The 25,729-nt window shown below is 34.0% G+C and overlaps 2 protein-coding genes and 1 long non-coding RNA gene across 3 annotated transcripts; all 3 read left to right on the top strand.

Moving 5' to 3' along the window:
- Positions 1-8,865: 8,865 nt before the first annotated feature.
- LOC107012060 (protein trichome birefringence-like 11) lies at positions 8,866-12,815 on the top strand. Its single transcript, XM_015211791.2, has 4 exons — positions 8,866-9,619; positions 10,657-11,046; positions 11,283-11,441; positions 12,033-12,815. The coding sequence occupies exons 1-4, from the start codon at positions 9,186-9,188 to the stop codon at positions 12,403-12,405; spliced, it is 1,356 nt and encodes a 451-aa protein (XP_015067277.1). The 5' UTR covers positions 8,866-9,185; the 3' UTR covers positions 12,406-12,815.
- Positions 12,816-13,754: 939 nt separating this feature from the next.
- LOC107007881 (NEDD8-activating enzyme E1 catalytic subunit) lies at positions 13,755-25,492 on the top strand. The gene is made up of 9 exons (XM_015206714.2): positions 13,755-13,962; positions 14,054-14,217; positions 15,676-15,878; positions 22,356-22,588; positions 22,670-22,732; positions 22,842-22,898; positions 23,105-23,226; positions 23,389-23,506; positions 24,959-25,492. The coding sequence occupies exons 1-9, from the start codon at positions 13,864-13,866 to the stop codon at positions 25,244-25,246; spliced, it is 1,347 nt and encodes a 448-aa protein (XP_015062200.1). The 5' UTR covers positions 13,755-13,863; the 3' UTR covers positions 25,247-25,492.
- Positions 14,224-15,317, top strand: LOC114076066. Its single transcript, XR_003576672.1, has 2 exons — positions 14,224-14,604; positions 14,991-15,317. It is a non-coding gene; the product is annotated as an uncharacterized LOC114076066 (long non-coding RNA).
- Positions 25,493-25,729: the final 237 nt, after the last annotated feature.

Genomic DNA, 25,729 nt, shown 5'->3' with positions numbered 1-25,729 from the left:
ATCAAAAATCGTATATTTTATATTTAGTCTTAATATCATAAATATTAGGGAAAAGGGTCTGATATATCCCTCAACTTTAGTATTTAGAGCTGATATACCCCTTGTTATGAAAGTGACTCATATATACCCCTACTTGTAAACAAATGGCTCACATATACCCTTTTCCTCTAACGGAAATGAAAAAAATAATTTTAATCTAAATTTTTTTATTTTTTTCTAAAAAATATAATCACATATGAGTAAATTTAATCCTCGTCAAACATATTTTTTTGACTTTTTTTTGTTTCAATGACTAATTTATAATTATTATTTTGATAATCAAATTTATTTATGTTTCACTAGTATTCTTGTAAAACTTATTGTAGATGACCGAATTTTTTCTTCGAATACGAAATTAAATTACAATACACACAAAAAAATAGTTTAATTTTTTTTTCTTTAAACTAAGGAATGAAAGAAAAAAACAAAATAAGAATAAGAAACTCAAATAATTATAATTAAAAAAGTCAAAAAATAATTTATATATGAAAAAAATTAAAATATACGTTGAACTTTGATAGAAGAATCACATATACCCCTAAATAATTTTAAAAAAAAAATTACAAGTAATAAATATAAATTTAAAACTTATTTTTTAACTTCCGTTAAATGAAGGGTATATATGAGCCATTTTGTAACGGCAGGGGTATATGTGAGCCGTTTGTATAACGGCAAGGGCATATATGAGCCACTTTTATAACGAGGGGTATATCAGCTCCAAATGACAAAGTTGAGGGGTATATCAGACCCTTTTCCCTAAATATTAATAAGTTGAAATTTCATACGTCAAAGTAAAAAAAAAATACTCTTAAGATAATATATAAATTTTATATGTCAACTACACATTCAATTAATCCGAATCAAAAACGAAAATTGAAAACGTCCAAATCAATTAAGTAATTTCATAAATAACATTGGACAAAAGTACAAACTTAGTTTTCTAAAGCATATAATTAATAAGAATAATTTAGTGAATAAAAGTAATTTCTTAAAAGGTGTTAAAAGTAAAATGAAAAGAAAGGAATATAATAAAGATTATAGTTAGTCATCTACTTGGTATAAATGAAATTTTTAAATTTAAAATGGTTACAAAATCTTTCAAGAAAAGTGACCATCTTTATTCTTTATAAGTTGTACTAATATTTACTTTGTGTAATCAATTTTAAAGTAAGAAAAATACTAAATACAAAAATATAAAAAAGAAATAAGTTTTAGTTTGATTAACATTTCAATCTTTTTTTATATTAGTATAAGATATGGGCTTAAAAACAAAAACGCCCAAAACTCAAATTCAAGAATCAGGTCGGAGGTGAAAGCAGCGGTGGAAGGAGGAAGAGGCAGGATGAGGGATACGGCAAAAATGAAAACTTTTAGATCTGCGTTGGTAGTAATTGGTGCGGTAGCATTTGGGTATCTGAATTTGCAGATCATGTTCAAACCCTTCCTAGAGAAAACACAAGCACAGCAAGCTCTTCTACAATCTCAATCATCACAACAACAAAACCAGACTGATTTTCATCAATCTGAGTCAGAACAAAACTTATGACTCTTTCAATTTGTTCTCATTTTTCAGCTCTGTAGCTCTTTTTTTTTTAAAAAAATGAATAATTTAAGCTTATTATGGTGTCAACTAACTGTTGTTAAGAATATGTAGCTGATTATTGGGAACTATTTTTGGACTTGGTATAAATATATTAGTACATAAGTTTCAGCTCTATTTATAGTCTCAGTTTGAAACTTCTTTGGAAGTAGAGAGGAACATAATCTTGTCAATGGAGGTAGACTAAGGTAATTAGTATTTGTTTTGCCAAATTATAATGTTTAAAATAAAGGAATAGGAGGTTAATCTTTTGCTAGTTTTTTTTTTCTTTTTTCTTTGATACTGTTAGTAATGCTGCAGTGCTGTTTATGTGGTTGGAAATGAAGGAGGGGTAGCCTAATTTGACTTGGTATATAGAGTTGGAAATGGGGACTCTATCAAGCTTTGGTTAGTTTGATAGTTCTGTGGACTGTATCTAACATTAGCTCATGGTTGAATTTGGTGACTGGTTAAACAACTGAAATTCTTTTTTCACGATTTTAACCAATTTAAGCTTCAAAGCATTTACCATTTCAAGAGCTGAGAAGTCGATGATACTTCCTATTAGTTGTAAGAAGGGTTAGCTGTAGGTGACATAAAAATGATCATTTGATTTTTCGAAAGAGTTGGTAAACCAATGATTTTGGTTACTTAATCATTAATCTCCGTTCCTTGCATTGTCAAATAGCCAGAAGCTTTAACTGAAGCTGAGGAAATTTATGTGTCAAATACCTGCAAGACTAGTAAGGTGCCTAAGTGTCTCCATTTCAGTTCTATAGTACAGAAACCTCATGTTTGCTATTGTGCAACACTGTTGGAGAACAGAGAGTTTTACTCGTGTTTATCTCATAGAAGGTTATAGGGATATTAGAAAATTTTAATGAGGCACTGGTTCAGTTCTTGTATTCCAGTTGGAGGAAGACATCTTAGGTTAACATAAAATGGGGAAAGTAAAAAACCATGTTTAAGTAGCTCACTCCTGGAGAGAGTTAGGAGGGCTTTTGTGAGAGCTTTGGTGGGATTTTCAAACAATACATGTTTTCTAGTACGACCTTGTTAGAGGTTCAACTACTGGTTTGACATATTGATGGGAGAATTTCTCCTAGTGACCAACTTCAACAGTTCCTGTTTTGTTAATAAAACCAGGACTTATGTATTCGAAGCGATGCCACCTACCAAAATATGTATCAGAAGTTAGCACCTGAATGCAGAATCTGACATGCAGTTGTTTGGGATTGTAAGACTCTGAAGTATTTATCTGTGGGATTTGGAATAGAATGCTAATCAAACTTCCCGGAGAAGATTTAGAAGGCAAGAATTATGGAGATGTATATTGTTTTTTTTTTATAACTGTGGAGTCTGGGCCAGCTTACCAAGAGATACCTGTCACCTCCCTTCTAACAACAGGTACTAGGTAACTCTATCTACCAAGGCTAGAACAGATCTTCTTACAAATCACCTAGTGTTGTGTCTGTGCTGAGATTTGAACCTGAGACCAATTATGGAGATATTATATACAGGAATAGGCTAGGAAGCATTTTAATGTTTATTCCTAACTGCACAATCAAAGATAAAAAAAAAGAGAGATTATACATCTTTGGTTGTGTTCTGCATAGAACCAGGAGAAGAACTGAATCGCCTTTGCTACATTTTCAAGTTTTGATATGGCTGTGTCAGAGAGTGTACAATGATCATTGATTAATATGGAAGAGCTCCTTGTCAGATTATCTGGTTCCTTGAATGTTCACTACTTTGTATTAGATCTCAAATAAACAGCAGCTTCCACTGTAACAGAGGAAATTTGTGATTTAAATACCTACTAGCTAGTACAGTAATCAAGTGTCTCCATATCGCTTCTGTAGTGACCTTTTGATGGCTGTATATTCAATATTGATTGGTTTATACAATAGTGAGGAGAAATAGAGGCTTGGAGGGATGGTAGAAACTTCAGGAGAAACCAAACTTGACTATTTATCTCACTTGGAGGAAGATAAAATGTGCAATTTTAAGTAGCTTACCCTCGGAGCCCCCCAGGAGCGCAGCTCATTACGTGTGAGTTACATGCACATCATAAATTTTGAACTCTGCCGCAAGCAAAACTTGGTATTTAAGTGGGATAGGATAGAGGGGTGGGCTCATAATTCACTAGTTGAGAAGCTTAGGAGTGTCATTATGAGAGTTTGGGTGGTAGAATATATATTCTTGTAGGGCCTGAATGGAGAATTGTTGATGCAGTTGTTTGGGTTAAGGATTTTGACATAGATGCTAATCAGGTAGGATCAACAAAGCAAGGATCAATTTGGGAGCTTAGATATAAGCTGGTTGGAGTACACAAAGTTTGTAAAGCATTTTAACATAAGATGCCTAAGTTCACAAATACAAAAAAAAAAAAGAAACAGGGATTTTGCTTAGTTGATATATATTCTGTTAAGGATCAGGAGTATCAACTGTGCAACATTTCAAGGATTCAGAGAAGTTGTCTCAAGTCTATCTTTTAATCCTTTTTTTTTTTGGTTTATGCATTTAATGAGGCAAAACACTAGTAAATAATGCTATGGTCTTGGTTTTAAGGGGTACGATAGGAAAAATGGTAGGACGTCTTCTAATGCTGTGATGCGAGTGCTGCAGATATAGAAACTGACATACTTCTTGAATCTTGACAGTATAGGAAGTCCCCGTGAGTTGGGAAGTCGGATGCAAAGCACATATTTTTTTAGTCTATTTTACAGCTTACAGTCCATCTCAAAGTGTTTAGGAGATTGGATGAGTGACTGTCCAGTTATCATCTATGTTGCTCGGACTCTTCAAAAATGTTGCCACATCCGTGGCGGATCCTTTGTGAAGGATTTGACATACACCATCGACATTATTAAAGAGTCTAAGCAACATAAGTTATCATAATTAAGGAAATCTAGTTGAGTATCAGGTAAGTGATGAAAGTGGTCCCTGGAAGGGCACTCCATAAATGGGGCCAGTTTGTAGCCATAATATCTAAGTTGGTACTGGTAAGGATCAATGAGGGCCCTGATCAGCATGGAGTCTTCCCTTGATATCTTGCACTAGCTTACTGTTGACAAATTTTATTTTGTTAGGTACATAGAACTTACTATCAGAGAACTTTGCTGTCCAAACTATCTTCCTGGCTCAAACTTTTGCACTAGAAACACTTGTGTTCGAGTCAGCAACAAAACCAGAAACACATCGAGTTTCCGGCTTCCTCTCATCTAAAGGATTACAGGAAAAAGATGATCCCCATAACATATGAATAGTCAGTGTTAATTATTGGCCATCTATTTCTTGGTTAATATGTATAATAGAAATGTATATTGCACATATATGTCTAAGATTTACTTTTCATACATATATATTAAATCTTGAATACCCTTAACAACTTCTTGGCTTCAGCATTGATAGCATGAACATAGAGGCTACATTTGAATTTGTGGGAAGAAGCATATTTTGGTCATGATATAATCTTGATGAAAGAAAGCTACATAATTGTTAAGAGAAGGATATTAGACAGGAGGCTTCTTGATGTACATGGCATCTAATTGTGTTTATTAAATTTTCAACATTTTGCTAAGTATGATTATAAATAGTTGGTATGATTAGGTAAGGTCAGGGACAAGTGATTGAATCTCAGAAACAAGGAGGAATGGTGTGTTTACTTCATAGGCCTATATTGACTTATTTTTGCAATGGCCACATTTATTAGCTGAAGAATGGGATACTACATGGGTATTTTTTTTAATATGTGTTCGCTTTTTTTATATCGTGAGTGAAAATCCTGGTTTTGTCATTGCAGAAATTTAGTAATCATTGGGCAGAAATATAACATTCAATTTTAAAAGAAAAAGATGTAGTGCTTTCTTTTATTAGCTTATACTTCAAGATAGAGTTTTCCCTAACACCATATTCCTCATTTGTAAAAATAAAATAAAATGTTGTCGGTTGATGCATTTTTGTGGCTGGATGAGATGTAAAGCTACCTTTGTGCTGACAACTTAGAACTTTCCATGAAATAGCCCTAGCTATATGTTTTTTTTTATTAAAAAAAAAATAAAGAATATATTAAACATTACAAATATTTGGGGTTAAAAAAATGCATGTCAGTCAACTTAGAACTTTCCTTGAAGTATACCTAAATGATATTTAAGGTAATGGGTGTCAAATAATAGTCAATTGTTGAGAGACCTTGGCCACTGCAAATCTAAATACTTTTTGGCACTTAATTAGCAACTAAAAAAGGGAAGTCTCATCACTTACTTGTGTATTAAAATAATTAAATTAAAGAGTAAACGTAAATCACAACTGATACGTTATGTTGCTCAGAGCTTCTAATTAGTTGGAATTAATGTAAAATGTGAGTCAAACACTTGAAGATACTCATATTATATAAAAATATAAATGTGGTAGAATTCTATCTTAGTTGGCGCCCCATTTGGAAGTTTAAATTTGGAGTAAGATGGCTGATGATCAATTTATAGGTTGCAATTTCAGTTCCTTTTTTCATTTCTTTATTTGGTATTTAGAGTTTACTGGTTCGATTAATCCTAATTAGAATCACAAAACTTTTTCTTTTAAGAAATTCTTCATTTTCAAAACTTGAATACGAGTTTTTATTTTTTAAAGAGGGAAAGTATTTCAATCATCTCATCACACTTCTTAATACTTAATTTCAATTTCTTTATTTCAATTCTACGTCAAGAACTTTGTTTTAAATTTTGTTTTACGTTATCTCATGAAGTGATGAGGTAATTAGGACAATAATTCAAACTTAAGCTTTATTTATTTCAGATTCTTATTTACTGTAATATTAAATAAGTTAATTAAATTTAGAGGGATTAATTAACATCATTTTTTTAACTTAAAAAAAAACAATAGGTTATAGCTAATGACAAAAATTCAAGCTGATTAGTAGTACTTATTTGTTGTTTATATCAACATGGTACTATGATAGACACTAATTAATAGGCATTCACAAATTTCAAAGTTTAAACTAGATATTGAGTAAGCAAATGAATGGTAAAATTCATTTCACAAAGAAATTAAAATGTAATAGTTGTTATTTTTTTTTACTATTAATCTTTAAGAAGCATGAGCGCTCCTAATTTTTCAAAAGTCCGGAGCATAAAGAGTATAAAATGTTAACAAAAATTTCAAAACGGTATATGAATTCTTATTTTAATCAAAACGGCAAAATCGCTGGAATGACAGCGATTTAGTTCGTCAAAAAAAGCAAAATTTATATAGCATTTCGAAATTTTTATTAATATTTTATACCCTTTAGACTTCGGACTCAATTTTTCAAGGTCCCTGAATGAAACGAAACAATTTATTGTGCGAAACAATTATAGTGACATAATGAACATTAGTACTTTCAAGAATCTAAAAAAAATCAACAAAGAGATCCCATTCACATGAATATATATAAAGCTATAAAAAAAATGCAGTTCGACCATATTTTTTTATTTATTTTATATTTGAAGACGATAAACGTCAACGATATAAGACAGAGTTCACCATTATTAAATGAAATATTTGTTTTTATACAAAATCTATTTTAATATTGTTATATCTAACAATCGTTTGTTTTGATGTCAAACTTTATACTAACATGAAGATTAAATTTTATGTGTAGTAGAATTTTAATTTGAATATAAGAAATTAAATTATTATTTTTTATGGAGTGAGTAATTATTTTTAGACTTAAAAATTGTACTCGTGGGGATGTAAATAAGTGCAAAGGTAATGTGCCCAATATATAGTGAAATGGTGGTGTAAACAAAAAAAAAAGTTATATAAGTTAACTTCCCACACTTATGGGACTGAGATATAAGTCTATCCTACAACTACTAACAAAATTTTTGTCCATTTTCTAGTTAGATTTCTATATCTTTTTTCTTCGTAATAATATATAAGGTATATGGTTCGAAAATTTTTTTAACTTTATGATTGAAATTGTTATTACGATACTAAATTTTATGAAAGACCTTTTACCCTACACTATTTAATTTTATATATCTATATGTTAATATATATATGATATGATTGTCTTAATATCCAAACATGGTTCATTTTTAGGTGGGGGCTCATCCCATGTTTCCTACTCTATTAACCTTTATTTGACAAAAGGTGGAAGGGTGGGCATCTTGCCATCATCCTACCTTGCCTTTGGTACATTAGAAATAATAATAGTTCATCATGAGTAGTTTGGTATCTAAAGTGCCATGAACCACAATTTGTAATTCATCATGACAAATTATTTTTTTTATTTGATGTTCGATATTTAGATTAAAATCGAACTAATTCAGATTCATGTTTTGTAAGGCCTCATTTTAGAGAAAGCACTTCACTGCTTCCTGTTAAGAATTTTTTTCATGTTCAATGCTCAAACAAGAAATCTCTAATAAAGATAAAAAAAAATAATACATCTATATTTTCATGAGTAATCTTTTGTTCATGGTTGTCAAGTTAAAGTCTTGTTTTTTTCATCATTACATTGCAAAAAGAAAAAGGCCATAGTTGAAGATTTAAAGACATTCGAATGGTTTATTCTAAGCAAGAAAAAAGATGAGAAATTAATCCTCATTTTTCCTATAAACTTTTGACAAAATAATAGCTACTATATGCTTCACTAATAGTAAAGTCCCAACAAATTCTGAGATCTAAAATATAGTAGATATCTTGGATTTAATTTCTTTCTAATAGAAATGAATTTTTTACTTGTTCGATATAGTTTTTTTTTAAAAAAAATAATAATTATTAGTCCATTTTAACATATCGAAGAGAGAATTACTTATATCTTTAGAATTTACCCTTTTCATTATATAAGAGTATTTTTCAAACTTATTGTTATTTTAGTAATCAAATTTTGATTTCCAAAATGTAGAATAAAAAATTAATTGATTAATATTTATTTTAAAAGGGTATAAAATATATACTGTCAAATAAAATATTAACAGTTCCTCTTTCTGTTCCATTAAAAGAAAATTATAACACTCCCAATTATCAAAATGGAAAATATCTAATCACAATGGTTATTTGTTAAAAGTCAAATTGTAGGTAAATTTTCCTTTTTTTAATTTGTTTCTTATTCCTTCTAGGATGGTTTTGCTCATAACTTGTCAGTTTCACAATTATTTTTTTTACACACTTATTGATTCTGCAGGCAACATTTGAAAAAATAATTAAAAATTAACAGGTAAGAAATAACCTGGAATTCAGTATTATTTTAACATCACTTCCAGATTTGAAAATTTAACCCCTTCATTACTACAAATACAAACTGCTCACTCATCATTTCCATTTCCTCTAAACAAAAAACAAAAATAAATTTGCCTTCTTCTTCTTCCATTTCTAATACTTTGCTTTCTCCACACCCATCTCAAAATTGCTTAAAGTTGATAATTCTTGTGTTTACTCTTTTATCAAGTAAAGAACCCACAAAGAACAATGATTCTAACCAACTTGTTATGATTATTTCTCCTTCATTCTTGCTTGCACCCCACAACATTTTTTTTTGAGTTTTTCCTATAAAGATTGTATTTTTATCAAGAATTTCAAAATGTCTGAAACCCCATCTCAGAAAGAGTGTGAAAAAGTTACTTTCTTGATTGTTGTTAAGAAAATGAAGAGATTCAGGCTGTTTGAACCTTCTCTGAGTATTCTTGGATTCTTTTTAGTTTTCTGTCTTGTTTTGTGTTTTGCTTTGTTGGATTACAGAAGTGTGGTGAAATTTTCTTCAGAGTATCAGAAGAGGTTTTCATGGTTGAGATTTGATAGGCCAATTTCTGAGAGGAAAAAGATTGATTTTTTGAGTGAAAATGGTGGTGGTTGTAATGTTTTTGATGGTGACTGGATTTGGGATGATAGTTATCCTTTGTATAATTCTAGAGATTGTAAATTCTTGGATGAAGGTTTTAGGTGTACTGAGAATGGAAGGCCTGATTTGTTTTACACTAAATGGAGATGGCAGCCTAAGGCTTGCAATTTGCCCAGGTTTTTATCCAAAGTTTTAATTGCTGTGTTATATCTTAAGTTTCTTATCCGTGCTAGTAGTCGTTGTATTTCTCTTGTAGTTTCTTGTACTTCGATTTCTGTTGCTATATGTTGCTTGTTGCATTTCGATTATCTTACTATTTCCAAGGGTCTATAGGGTTAAGGTATGTGTACACTCCACCCTCCCGAGATCGATTTTGTGGGAGAAGTTGTTGTTTTCAAATGTGTGTTTTGTATTTTGTGTTTATCTTTGTTTGCAATGTGTTTTGGATAAACTAGCATTGGATATATCAATTGTGGTTTCCTTTCTGGTGACACATATTTTTGATAAAATGTGCATTTGTCAATTGTCCTTTTCTTCTAGCTTATTCTATGTGTATTTTCCAGCATTCATAATGGCGTAATCACACAAATTAGTAATATAACTTTCTATGAAAGTGACATGATTGTGATTTATAGTATATTCTGAATATTGATTTTGGTAGTGTTGAACTTGTCAATCACAAATGTTGGTACTAAGTTTGTGAGTTGTGAGCATTAATATTGAATTAAATCATGAAATTATTAAGTTTTCAAGTGTATCTCCAAGAATATATCTTGTTAACTAGGTATCCTCTGTTCTAAATCTATATTAGTTTAGGATATTAATATGATTTATTCAGATCTCTCCGAGTTTTGAATGTCTAAGTTTTCAACTTGGATTACTGAAATGAAGAGAATGTAGAAGAAATTGGGTTGGTTGTTAGTATGTGTGTGACACAACTGCTAAACTCTATGTTTTTATCATTTGCTTAATTTGCTGGAAACTTTTGAATACTGCATTTGGTTTTTACTTTGAAAAGTTTGAATGTTGTATCTAATTAGTTTATTGCTTTCTTGGAGAAATACATTTTTTTTATTTATTTATGTCACGTTTTTCGAGATGTGATTCTGAAATTTCTAATTTTTTATACCTAGAGATTAGAGTATTATTTGATCTTAAAAGTCTAAATTTAACTTAGGAAACTAGAGATTTACTTTTTCACTTCATGAAACAGATTTGATCCCAGGGCCATGCTAGAGAAACTGCGGAATAAACGTATAGTGTTTGCCGGAGACTCAATTGGGAGAAACCAGTGGGAGTCTTTGCTTTGCATTCTTTCTTCAGCTATAGCCAACAAGGACAGCATCTATGAAGTTAATGGCAGTCCTATCACAAAACACAAAGGGTTCTTGGTCTTCAAGTTTGCTGATTACAATTGCACCGTGGAATACTATAGGGCTCCGTTTCTTGTGTTGCAGAGTCGACCTCCTGCTGGAGCCCCAGCCAATATAAGAACAACTCTAAAGTTAGATAAGATGGATTGGAACTCTTTAAAATGGAGGGATGCAGATGTCATTGTTTTTAATACTGGACACTGGTGGAACTATGAGAAGACCATAAGAGGGTACCTCTATCTTCTCTAAAAGAATTGTTGATTTTCAACTTACTGAAAAAAGAAAAAAAAAACTCGTGTTTTTACTTTCAATCCATGTATGCTTCTCAACATGAACTTCTAATGTTGTTAGTTTGTTGCTTCTGTTATGCAAGTAGAATTGTTCGGTGTCTTTGATGTGGACATTGTCCATCATTTTCAGTACTTGATATAATGTATTGACTTCAAAATGAAAATGTCTTCATCAGGGGTTGTTACTTCCAAGAGGGATCAGACGTGAAGATGGATATGAAAGTAGATACTGCCTATGAAAGGTCTTTGCAAACGGTGTTAGACTGGGTAAGTCATGAAGTTAACTCCAACAAAACCCAAGTCTTCTTCAGGACATATGCCCCGGTACATTTCAGGTTTGTCTCAAGCTTCTTCGTCCTTGTTAATTTGTTCTTGGTCCTAAAATCTTTACACATTTCATACCTCTACTAAGCTTGCAGTCGTGACATGACTTGGTTAGTGATCTAAGCTTTACTGTCCCTCATGCTGACAAACCCGGAATTTCTGCTCCTCGAGGATCATTAGATATGATTATTGGCTTTGATAGGATGGACTTGGTACATATATTTAACATCTATAAAAGTTGACTTGACATTGGAATTGGCTATTGGTCAAAGCACCTTATGACTCATTGTTTTGTTCTTCAAAGCATAAGCTGAACTACTCATCGTTATTTGTGCACTGTATCTATCTTTACTGCTCCAAAGTCCATAGGGCGAGAACCATGCTCCGTTATGCTGGCCTTTCAACAGATGATCTTCTTTTTGTTTTTCCTGTGTGGTTATCGGTGTCATCTTTAGTTCCTTTGATCCTCATTTTCCTTTGTGTGCGTTGGGGGAGGAGGAGGTTCTGTAGGGATAAAAAAGAGCTTTTGATCCCTCACCTATTTGCTAATGAGCTTGGGATGATAAGTCCATTAACAAAACTATATATTTCGTGATTTGCAGAGGTGGAGACTGGAGAACTGGGGGAAGCTGTCACCTGGAGGCACTTCCTGATCGAGGCTCTTCATTGGTGCCATCCCACACGTGGGCTCGATACAGTATATTCCGTGATGTAATGTCAACTCGCTCAAACATGTCAAATCAAGGAGCATTACATGTTCTAAATGTAACACATCTAACCTCCAGAAGAAAAGATGGACATTCATCTATGTACTATTTGGGTCCTAACGTAGGCCCTGCGCCTATCAATAGGCAAGATTGCAGCCACTGGTGTCTTCCTGGAGTCCCAGATGCATGGAATGAGCTACTGTATGCCCTATTTATGAAGCGAGAAGCAACTCAAACTTTGAACTCATCAACCATCCAGGTACAATGATCCAAGGTTGCTTGTCGGAGATGTACTTACTTATACGCTCAACAGGACTAAGACATGTCAAATATAAAGATGCTTGTCTGATAAAATACAGAATCAAGAAGATACAACAATTACCAGACACCGGAGGCGAGGCAAGAACCAACTGTGAGAATATCTCATTGCTGTTTCAAGACTTGCTTCTAGATTTGGTATTTTATACTGAAGATAAGCCCATTTTTAGGGGTAAAAGATGTAAACAGGGTCATTGAATAAAATAGATAAGCTCGTAGATAGGAGATTAGGTGTATTTTCAAATGTAGTGAAATTTTGGGTTACAACTTGTAGCCAGGACAAAGAAAAGAATGTCAAGTTGAAGTAGCTCTGTCGATTAAGCTTATTCTGTCTAATATTCTTTGATTGCCTTTAAATAATTTTTTCATTGTTTATAGTTTTCTATTGATAAAATTCAAATATTTTTAACTTAAAAGTTTTGTTTAGTGTTTACTACATTAAATACCCTTTAATATAACCATTTAAATATTTATTATGAAGAACACTTTTATTAATCATCATTTTTATTACCTACAATAAAATACGTTCATAAAGTTAAAACTCTTAATCATTTTCACTTAAGTAAATGATTATTGAAGTATGATTGTTTTCCTTAGTGCGCTCATTTATTTCAATCAATATATAGAAGATTTTAAGTTACACACTCGATAGTAGTACTTTTTCATTAGGAAATTAATATTTACTTTTATAGGTAAATTTAGTACATCAACTTTTTTTTATAAAAAAAACTATAAAATACTTCACTACCATGTAAATTGTTATTGAATCACTTTTAAAACTATTACTTATCTTACACTTAGATACATATATTTTTACTATGAGATATTTAAAAGTAGTGTAAGAGGTGAGCGAGATTGAAAAAAAAGGTGAACGAGATTCAAATGTATCTCATATACGTGTGAATCACAGTAGATATACACTAGATACATGTATTTATATATATATATATATGAAGTGATTCAAATATTTTTGGGATACCAGATATGGGAGAGTAGTGAGCGAGATGAGAGAGGCGAGAGAGATTTGCTATATATCTTGATACATTTAAATACACTTGGATAATATATATATATAGAACAAATTACATAATTAAATTTGACCCACATATACAAAACACATGCATATAGAAGTATCTTGAGACACCAAAATTTGATAAAAACATGTTATATTACAAATTAGATTACTATCTAAACTATTGAAATTTACGTAAATTGCTCGGAAGAATATTATATAATTTTAAGAAGTCATTAAAATAAATAAATATTGATAATGTACTAGAAGTTATTAATATAATCTCTTCCCATTTATTCTTTTTCACAAGTGCATCATCTGCTTGCAACAAGGTGAAGTGCGAAGGCTAAGAGCACAAGCCTGCGTAAAGTCGAAGCTAGTAGGTCGAACTCATCAATGGCGGATTCAATACCGCAAAGCAGATCAAGGGACCTCGACAAGCTCCTTCTACGGCCCGGAAATCTCGTCGGACCGACCTTCGAGGCCGGCGCTCAGGTAAACCCCCCAATCCAAAACCCTACTCCTTTTACGTGAACGATTGTGTTGCATTACCCTATGATTGTAAGTCTGATCTCTTGTTTTACAGTTGAGAGATGATATAAAGGAGTGCGTAAGAGTGTTGGTGATAGGTGCTGGTGGATTAGGTTGCGAATTGCTTAAGGATTTGGCTTTTTCAGGGTTTCGAAACCTTGAGGTTATTGATATGGACCGAATTGAAGTTACCAATCTTAATCGCCAATTTCTGTTCAGGTGCGTTAGTTTCGTCCGAGTTGCGTAGTTTATGACATTATGCTAATCGAATTTAATGTTGAGTTCGTAATGTGTGTATCATAATGAAGTCCAAAGATTGAGTTTTGATCGCATGATTTGTCTCCAGAGCAATTCTCCTTTATCTATGCAAACCTAGCTCAAAATTATACTTGGTACATTTTTTTCTTGATGTAGTAAGGAGATTTCTTAGAAGGCATCAAGAAGATGCAACGCAAAAAAAATTTACATCAAAAGGGGACTGCTCCTGTACAAGAATTTACTAGATAACTAAAGAGTAGATGAAGTCCAAAGAAGATCAACTGTGGTTACAGGGTCCTGGTTGAACCAACTATATAAGAAGACTAAACAGTTGGATTTAAGAATGTGGTAAGGAATTGAAATCCCGTCGAAACATCTTCGATTCCTTTCATTCCAGATGCACCAAAAAATAGCTGCAGGCACCATACGCCATGTTTTCTTGATGGGTTTCCCAACCCTCCACGAACACCAACTCATAGGATTTTTTAGTACTATTTGGCATGACCCATGCAATTCCAAAAACTGATAAGAACATACTCCATATGCCAGCTGCTACTTTACCGTGCAAAAATAGATGCCTAACATTCTCCAACATCGTCTGATGGCACATATAACATTCATTTGTAACGTGAATTTTTTTTATACTTGGTACATAATGAGAGCAAAAAAACCAATAGGCAATACAATCTAGTTGGCATTATGGCTTAATTTTTTGGTGCTCTGCATTTGGTCAGATGCTTTCCTGGAGTCATTTTAGCCCAGTTCAAAGCTCCTTTATCAGTGTAGAGCTATGTATGAGACAACAACAACATACCCACTGTTATCACGCAAGTTGGATCTGTGGAGGTAGCATGTACGCGTACCTTATCCCTACCTTGTAAGGCTATGTATGAGAATTAGAAAAAAAAATCTAGTTTTGAAGGTCCGTACTTTACTTTAAAGAACACATTATGAAGTGTTGTAATGAAGTTACTAGCCTCACTAGATAACATTTATTCATGTACAGAATATTTCTTGAGTAGCATCTTGTTTGAATTTATACGATTATGGTTAGATTCTTATTGCGTGTAGTGTTGAAGTTATAATTTTTATTCACTTCTTCAAAAAGTAGTTTAGGGTTCCAAAACCCAAGAAGAAGTGAGTGGTGTGGGGGGGTACAAGTCACATTTTTTATTTGTGTGACATGATGTTTGAGGAGGATTGTCCTTATCCCCGTTTATAAAAGGAAGACTATCCTTCTTTTTTGGTAGTTTCTTATGTATGATCACAGTTATTGACAAAAACAAAAATTTTGAGTCGGCAACACTTCGGATCTAGGTAAATATGTAATTCCCTTAGTTTTTTGCTTGCAATTACAATTTTGTGTATAAATTTTAGCAATAATATGTCTACTAAAATTTCGTACTCTTTCCTATGCAGACTTGGAGATGTGGGAAAACCAAAGGCGGAAGTTGCTGCAAAAAGAGTGATGGAGAGAGTCAGTGGTGTAGATATCAAGTCACATTTCTGTCGGATTGAGGACAAACCTATAAGCTTCTACAATGACTTCCATATTATTGTTCTTGGTCTTGATTCTATTGAGGCTCGAAGCTATATAAATTCTGTTGCTTGCAGCTTTCTAGGTTTGTCTTTTCTTATGCTTTCAAACATGTTGCATGGGCTGCATTGGCTTGATAAAATTTCATTTTCTGAGTACTTGACCTAAATGCCTCCCTGTTGTGCCTTTTCTCTTAGGACTGCTTAGGAGAACAAAAGTTTCTAATTGTGTAGTTGCAGATTGCTAGAACTTTTTGGTTTCATCCCCTCTCTCCTTTCATATTATTGCTGATTTAAAATAGCGTGCGGGTGAATTGGAAGGTTGTAAGTGATACTTCTTTTCAAAATCTCAGAGCCAGTCCTTTTTCTTTCTTTGAATAAAATGGGTAGCTTTTCTTTGTACTGTGGACTATCAGATCCTTAGTTTTCTAGCTAGATGTCTCTAGTCTAAATATAGATCGACTCCAGATCAACAACGAGACAATTATATATCCAGTTCTATTTCCAAAGTTACCTTTTTCAAAAAAAAAATCGGTTCTATTTCCTTTGCCATTTATGGCACATGCTTATTTTGACCAATTTGTGTAACTAAACATTAAGGCCAAAATGGAAATAAGAAAGGGAGATAAATGTGAAGTAACAACTATTAGATTCCAGTATGAAGATAGAGTAGTTTGACTTGGATATTTGTCTAAGCATCAATATGTGAAAACAAAGAATTTGAGGTCTGTCCTGCATGGATTTGCACAAAGATGTTTCTTACATCTTATGTTGCTCATATTTGTATATAATCAACTAGTCTATGTGCCAATGTAAACAGTGTGGATAACCTTTCAGATTTTGTTAGTTCCCTATCTCTAGTACAAAAGAGTAGCAGGGTTCCCTATTGACTGTTTCACAAGTTTTTGCCAAGCTAGCTCCATATTTTCTATGTAACTTCGCATCTTCTTGATGCTTTCTAATATCATTTAATTACTTTATCAAAAAAAAAAAAAGTGTGAGGATTGTGTTCAGCTACTGAAATGAGTAACATCTTAAACAGTTTCAAATTGAATAAACCAACTGTACATTCATGAGAGAAAAATATGCATAGTTTGTTGTTTGCAATGACTTTGGAAGAGTTATATGTTTTCCTTTTGAAACTGATGCCATGTATTCATCATCATGTACTTGGTCTTCTTAATGCTATCAGTTTATTTGATTGTTTGAAACATAATGTTGAACTTCTCTTCTAATATAGAGTAGATGCAAACAGAGTGGTAATGTGCCTTTTTTTAGCTGATTTAGCGGAGGAAGTCACTAAAGGTATTTGCTAAGCTAGATCCCTAGGAAATGCTCAAATTCGAAAAAGAGAAATGAAGCTCCGCACATGAAACAAACAAACAAACAACATACCAGTGTATTCCCACAAGTGGGGTCTGGGGAGGTTATGGGGAAGGTAAGATGTACACAGACCTTACCTCTACCTTTGCAGGATAGAAAAACCGTTTTGATTGACCCTTGACTCAAACGAATTGTAATTGATGCCGGAAAGAAAGAAAGGAAAAGAGACAACAAAACAACACATGTACAAAACAAGTGTAGCAACAAAGTAATAAATATTGGAGAAAAGGGAACTTCTTGATACCTAAAGTATACTACTAGAAGTGGGACAATACTCGACTACCTACTAATTTCTACCTTAGTTCTTGACCTCTGTACCTTCCTATCTAAGTTCACGTTCTTAGTTGAAGTTGTGTCGTATCATGTCTAATCACTTGCTCCTAGTTCTTCTTCAACGTACCTATACCTCTCTTAACTTTTACTACAACTAACCTATCACACCTTTACATCTTTTCACATGTACGAAACTTCTCAACCTTGCTTTTCTAATCTTGTTCACTATGGAGGCCACTCCCATATTATCCAGTATAACTTCGTTCTTAATTATCTCTCTTAATATGCTTACACATCCATCTGAGCATCTTCATCTCTGGTACCTTTGTCATCTGGATGTGGGCACTTTTTACTGGCCAACACTTCGCCCCATACAATAGTGTTGGTTTAACCACCTCTCTATCGAACTTATCTCTAAGCCTTAACGACACATTCTTATCGCACTATACTCCATATTTGAGCCTCCGTTTCACCATCCCGCTCAATACGTCGTGTGACAATATCACCAATCCCCCCATCTCCTTGATTTATGAACCAAAGATACTTGAAAATTTCTCTCTTTCCGTATAACTAGTCCATCGATCTTTATTTCCACCACTGCCTCATGCGTTATGTCACTGAACATGCACTCTGGGTACTCTATTAGTCTATGGGTGTGGTCAGTGTGATATGGGTTGATTCATGAGCTCTTAGGTTCAAATCCTTGTGAAATTAGAAACACTAAGTTATTTCTTCTCATTTGTCATAGCAATGGTGGATAGAATTAAATTACCTAGTACCTGTTGTTGTTGGGAGGTGGCAAGTGTCTTGTGGAATTAATCGATGTGTGCACAAGTTGGCTCTAACATCACAATTATTTGAAAATTAACCTCGATCAAGAAATTACCTTAATTTTTTAAAAAACATTACATTATAAAAGACTATCTATAGCTTGGGAAATGTGGATAGCTCAAGAGAAGAACCTTCAGAGAAGAGGGGTGACCATTTGTAGTAGGTGTGAATTGTGTAAGAGGCATAGTGGGGACGTCGATAACCTTTTTAATCACTTCATTTGCTAGACAGATAGGAGATTTTATCTTGAACATCTTGGGGGTTTAACTGGACAATGCCAAGAACGACAAAAGAACTACCACAATGCTGGTACTTGATAGGGCAAGGCAAGGCAAGGCAGAAAACATGTCCTTCAGCAGTTTGGTGGACTATTTGGAAGGAAAGGAACACAATAATTTCTGAAAGCAAATTGACTGTTACCTTCTCAAAAAAAAAAAAAAAAAAAAATTCTGAAAGCAAATTAGGATATGTCGCTAGTACAAGTAAAGATGCTTTTCGGGATAATTTCAAAAAAGTCTAACTAACTAACTTACATTGCAAAAACATAGCTCAAAACTTACATTGCAAATTTTTTTGCCCAAACTATAATAGTCATTCCCATAGGAAAATGTTTTTCCATTACAATAGTTTGCACAAAACCACATTCCAGGTAATCTTCCTTCCATTATATCATTATTTTCTTACAACTGTGTTTAAATATTTTGACATGCAAAACTTCTATTATTTTGTTTTTACAACAATGTTAAAAAAACCCGATATACAACATTATACAAAATTACAAGAGATATTTATACACCCATATACAGTATTATACAACAAATACGCTTTTTTTTTGGTAATTAGGATTTTATTAATCACCAAAGTAGATACTTACAAAGCTAAACCAGTCCTACTCAACTGGTTATCACAATATCTGCAGTCTGCTTGCAAACTTAGAGAATCAAAAGCTACATCTATCAATTAAAAGCCTGGCTCGGGCAGTAGCTCTAACAAAACAAACACAAGCAATTCTACGAGCAACATCCTCCATTGTAGTCTCTTGTCTTCTCAAAAACTCTATTTTTCCTGTCCTTCCATATGGCATGAATAAATTCTTTGTATACTAGTTGTAGTAGCTGGGCCTGGTGGCTTTTCCCCTTAGTCTTCTGGATGATCCATTGCACTGCATTTCAAGTAATGCTTGGAGGTTTTCTGATAGCAGTCCATTGGAGTAATCTCCTCCACAAGGAGTTGGCAAATGCACACTCAAAAATAAGTGGTCTCTTGTTTCATCTTCCTGCTTACACATAACACAATTAGGATCTACTTGCATTCTACATTTCAGCGACCTATCTGTTCTAAGGAGTTTATTCTGGATTTGCAGCCATAAGATAAAAATGGCTTTAGGTCTTGCTAAGCTGTGACATATGAGACCTCTCCAATCAACCTTTGAGTAATCACCTAGCATTTGATTAGAGGCTTGTCTTATCTTCTCTTGCCATTAATAGCATGATGCAGTACATATAGGTGATCCTTTGCTCCAAGAACTTTTCTAAGAATCCAACAAGCTTGAGCAGGAACCCTGAGAGCTTCCTTATTTTGGCCTTAGATGTAGTAACTGTGTATCCATTTGATCCAAAGTCTATCCTGCTTCTGCTCGATATCCCGACACATCTTTAGAACTGCTGCTTTGTTCCATACCTTTAAATTCACCAAGTTTACTCCTCCAGCCACCTTTGGTGTACACATCTTCTCCCAAGAGACTAGGGCCTTCTTAGTTATGCTGTTGACTCCAGACCATATAAAACTCCTACAGTAGGCTTGGATTGCTTTCATCACCTTAGTTGGTATCACAAAAAGCTGTGCCCAGTTTGCTTGAATCCCAAAAAGTCACTGTCTTAACAAGCTGAACTCTCCCCGCATAGGATAGTTTTTTTAGCTGTCCATGAAGAAATTTTTGCTACTGTTTGATCAATCAATAATTGCCACTGAATAAGATTGAGTTTCTTAGTGGACAAAGGTATACCAAGGTATCGAAAAAGTAAGGCCCCATGACTGTATCCCAGAGTTTGTTGGATGTGAGACATTACAGTACTAGATACTCCTCCAAATATATAGCACTTTTAGACAAGTTAGCTTTCAATCCAGAAGCTGCTGTGACCACAGTGAACTTGTTGTTGAGTAGTTGAACTGATATTTGATCACCTCTTGCAAACATGAGGAGGTCATGTGCAAAGCTTAAATGTGTGATCTTAGGCCTACTGCACATAGGGTGGTATTTGAATATCCTGTGATTGGACAAGTCATTCTGGTTCCTACTTAGATATTCCATGACCATAGCAAACGGGGACATTGGATCCCCTTGCCGTAGTCCTCGAGCCGCCTCAAAAGTTTGTTAGTTCCCCATTGTTCAAGAAAGAATAGGAGACAGTAGTTACACATTGCATCACCCAGCGTATGAACTTGAGAGGTCAGAGGATTCCAATGTTGGCATTATTTGTTCTAAATATTTCCAATCAACAGTATCATAAGCTTTTTGGATATCCACCTTTATCATACATTTGGGTGACAGATTCTTCCTTTTATAGTCCTTGACTACAGCATGTGCAAGAATAATGTTATCGGCCACTTTCCTCCCGGGTACAAATCCAGCTTGCATTTCTGAGATCACAGTTGCTATCACCTGGTGGATACAACATGATACGCTATTATACAAAAAACTGACTTCATCTTCTTCCTTGAAATTTGAATCCAAGCACCAGATTCATCCAAAAATAACCTAAAAAGAACTACACCAAAGCACCCAAAATTTTGGATTTAGGCTTTTCAATATGAAACAAATTCTGCAACAATACCCACTTGAAATGGAGCTTATTTGCAGAAAATCAATTTTCAAACTTTGAAGCTTCGAGCTTCAATAATGGTTGAACAACAATTTTTACTTATCAGTATATCAAAGTTCCAATGTAGGTTAGGACGTTAGGTTAGTTTGGTAGATCTTTCTATTAGTTTGTCGTGCAATAGGAGAACCTAATTTATAGAAGATACTGCGTGCAGAAAAAAATCCGCTGAAAAGAATATTGTGCAATTGCTTTTAAAACAAAAGGACTCCAAAACTCAACATATCTAAGCACTACAATTTAGAACTGTCGTGAAATTGGGTCGGTTAAGGTAAGCATTGAAACTTTGGCTAAATTATGTAAAGTAACTTTATGGGCTGCACTAGAGTGTAATTATTCATGTTTTTCCCTACTATTTTTTGTATGACATGGCAATATAGAGACCATGGCAGGTATCTTTGAGCTCATTACACAATATGTAATGTTGTTACTCCTTCTAAATACCTCACAGCACCTTCTTGTTATTGGTCACTCCATAATCATCGGACATACTCAATATTTTCAATATCTTTGATTCTCTATTTATTTTCTTATTAAAATATGTAATTTTTGCAATTTACAATCCTAAATATTTAATTTTACATTTTATACCTTAAATTTCAAGTTTTCACTTAAGACATTATTTCAAAAAATATAGCTATCTTAGTAGTTGGGTTTATTTATCCCCTCTAGATTCCCCTGATTCATTTCTTAACTTTGTCAGCTCCTCGACTCTTAATTAACAATGAAAAGGGGAGCTGCTGACGTTTTGCTACTAAGCTTTTGTAACTATTATGCATCTACTTGATGCCTGCAATAGAACTAATTACTTCATCAAAAAAATAATTAATCTTAGTAAAAACAAAATAAGGTTATTTAAGGAATGGAATCATCTTTGCAAGAGGGGAAGGGTAAGGCCATCTCAGACCAGCCCTTCTTGGAGGGGTCCTTTTCTATTATTTAGGAGCAACAAATGAATTAAACATACATGGCATAAGAAGATATCAATGTGAAGAGGGAAGTAGAATATCTGATTGGATAAATTCCTAATAATGATATTCAACTAAGGAGGCATTTCAGAACCCAAAGGATGGGTTGTAGCCCTTTCAGCCCCTACGAAAGACAACGTGTCTTATGATCCTGGCTAGTTTCATACTTAGTGCCAGGTGGTTCTTGAAAGTGTTCTAATTTAGCTCACCCATCTGACGTTTCATGCAGAGTACGATTCTGATGACAACCCACAGGAAGAGTCAATTAAGCCTATGGTTGATGGTGGGACTGAAGGATTCAAGGGCCATGCAAGGATTATAATGCCAGGTGTCACCCCTTGCTTTGAGTGTACAATATGGCTCTTTCCCCCACAAGTGAAGTTTCCCTTGTGTACTCTTGCTGAAACTCCTAGAACTGCTGCTCACTGCATTGAGTATGCACATTTAATCAAATGGGATGAGGTAAATATAAGTTCGCAGCCCTTGGTTTTCCAAACTTCTAGACCAAGTGCTCTGTTATTTCATCCTAAAAGTTTTATGCAGGCTCATAGTGGCAAAACATTTGATCCAGATGATCCTGAACACATGCAATGGGTGTATTCAGAGGTTGCAATTTATGTTTTTTGCTTTCTCCATTCCTATTTCTTAAGTCATATGCAATCATTTCTCATGTTCTTTTTTCAACCCTTGACTTCCTCTGATCCATGTGCTGTAGGCTGTTAAGAGAGCAGAGCTCTTTGGAATCCCAGGAGTTACCTATTCCTTGACCCAGGTAAGCTCTTGATATGAAAGTTCCAGCCTTCTGTAGACATTTCCCATTAATATGGCCAAATTTATAATTTATTTATTTATTTCATTTTGCATTGAGGTGAGAATTTATCCTATTCCAGCCATATTATGCTGGTATAGTGGTTTTTGCAGTTTCATTTGTTCTCAGTGCATATTTGAATAATCTTTTTTTTTTTTTGCTGCTTACAGGGTGTGGTTAAAAATATCATACCTGCTATAGCATCCACCAATGCTATAATTTCTGCTGCCTGTGCTCTGGAGACCTTGAAGGTTGTTTCTGGATGTAGCAAAACATTAACGAATTACTTAACGTAAGAGTCTGTTTTAACTCCTAATTCACGTACCTCCACAATGTTGCAGCATGTTCTGTTAATTATGAACAATGATCTTATTGTCAACATTGCACTTTAATTTGATAACATCTTGAAGGTTAATTTTTCATATGAAAATGTGGAATTCTGTCCCTTTTGAAGGTACAATGGAGTTGAAGGTCTGCACACCAAAGTGACTGAGTTTGTGAGGGACAAAGATTGTCTTGTTTGTGGTCCTGGTGTTCTTATTGAGCTAGAAGCTTCAGTTACTCTTAAAAAGGTTCTTTTCTTTTTATTTCTCAGCTCCCTACAATTACTTATCACTCACAAGATTGTTCAGTAAAACACTAAAATGCCCGACGAGAAACTTTTTTATGTATCACATCTCTAAAGCAGCTTAATGGAGTGCTTCCTAATCAACATTCAGAAAAAAGAAACCAGCTGAGAATTGGGGAGCGATATCAGGATATTGACCTAGTCGACTTCTCTTGCATGTTTCAATGCATCCTTGACATGACTATATTGTTGCTCCCAAGGGTGTGGCCTAGTGGTCAAGGAAGTGTGTTAAGAACCATGAGGTCTTAGGCTCAAATTCCAGTAGATAAACACCAGGTATTTTTTGTTCCCCATCTGTCCCAATCTTGGTGGACAGAGTTATTTGATACCTGTGCTGGTGAGAGGTAGCAGTTACCCCGTGGAATCAGTCGAGGTGCGCCTAAGCTGGCCCAGACACCATGGTTATGAAAAAAACAAGTATATTTGGTCAATCCCTGACAATGATCATGTTAGTGTTGCACTACAGGAGTGTTGAGTGTCAAAACCAGAAGCCTTTATGAATCCGAGTAGTAGGAACTAGGAACAAGCAAGCAACTCTAAGGTCCCTGGGACCTGTTGAAATGTCAAGGGAAAAACTCGTCCGTAAAACTTTGATCATGTGAAAGCCGACGGATACAAGTTTTTCATCTCAACAACCCAATGTAATATTAGTAAAAGAACCCATTTATAATTGCAAAAGGAAATAATGCAAAATGAAATTTATGAGGTAGCTTGGCATCTGCAGCAATTATATTAAACAATAATCCAAAAATGGCACCCTTTCCTGATAAGAAAATCTCTAGTACAGCAGATAAGTTGGAAGTTCCTATTAAAATCTTCAATGTTCATAGTAACTATCTGGTATGGATTGCTTGTAGTCAAAGTTGGAATAATCACTTAAGAGCTGATCATACTCTTGGTTGGAAAAAGAGAGCTCAATTGGACAATCTTTTGAGATACTGAATAAACGTAAGAGAGCATACATCATCTCATTTTTCTTTCTTTTCTTTATTTATGGGGTGGGGCAGTAATATTTATGTTTCTGTTTGAGCTCACTACGCCGTAGCTGTGCCCTTTAAATGTGTGGAAGAATCTATGACTGTGGGCTGCATCTCATTCACATATTTTTCTGTTTGAAAGTTGGGACGTGTTAAAAGACTTTTAGAATTACTCTCTCTGATACATTGAGTTATCTTCCATAAAAATATCATGAGAAAATGCTATATATTGTGAATTAAATGTCTTTTTTTCATCAGCGCAAAGACCATCTAATTTGATGGACTTAGATTTGTGTCGATTTCTTCTTCTTGTTTGAGCTTGTCCAACATTCCACCACAACAAGAGGGTAATAAACTAATTGGTTGGTGATACAACTAAATAAATGCATAAGCTTTTCTCTCTTTCTGGTGTCGTGCAGTTCATTGATCTCCTTGAAGATCACCCTAAGCTACTACTAATTAGAGTGAGTGTGACATATCGAGGGAAGAATCTATACATGCAAGCACCTCCGGTACTGGAAGAAATGACCCGGTCTAATTTGGATTTACCATTGTTTGAGCTTATGGGTAAAACTCCAAGGGACATTGTTCATGTTACTGGTGCAGCAGGAAAAGGAGATAAAAAGCAGTCATGTTCTAGGAAATTACGTGTTGTTTTCAAGGGAATGGTAGGAGTTACAGATATGGACATGGCTGGTGGGGCTTAACTTTAAGTCACCCCTTATTTGTTCCTGGTAAGCACTTTTAGGAGAATATCTTCTTTTTCTCCTATAATTTTTCTATAGTAGTTAGCAGACAGGTTGATAGGGAATGCAAGCCTCCATTTTTGTAACTCTCTTTCTTTACTTATCACGTGGACGTGAAAATTGGTGAATTTATCTATAACATGTGAAATGAAATGAGTGAATTATACACCTCATAATCTATGAAAAATATGTCAAATACCACTGTGACTCCTTATCTTTTTTAATGCAGAATCAGCTGTTTCACTTATATTACCGTGTAATTATTTGTATATGATTGATTGAACATTCATGACATAAGAAAATCTCAGATGCAGAGAATGGGCATTTTCTCAAATCTTGGCAGAAATATTGCCAAGTAAGTAGTATTTTATCCACCACTCAACTAACTTATCCAAAATCTGTGGGCAATATGGAAGGGTGGATAGTGATGGTGATAAATATGGA

This window comes from Solanum pennellii, chromosome 1 (genome assembly GCF_001406875.1).
Source record: "Solanum pennellii chromosome 1, SPENNV200".
Lineage (NCBI taxonomy): Eukaryota > Viridiplantae > Streptophyta > Magnoliopsida > Solanales > Solanaceae > Solanum > Solanum pennellii.
Note: the sequence above shows the minus strand (reverse complement) of the source record. Positions and strands in the feature narration are given on the sequence as shown.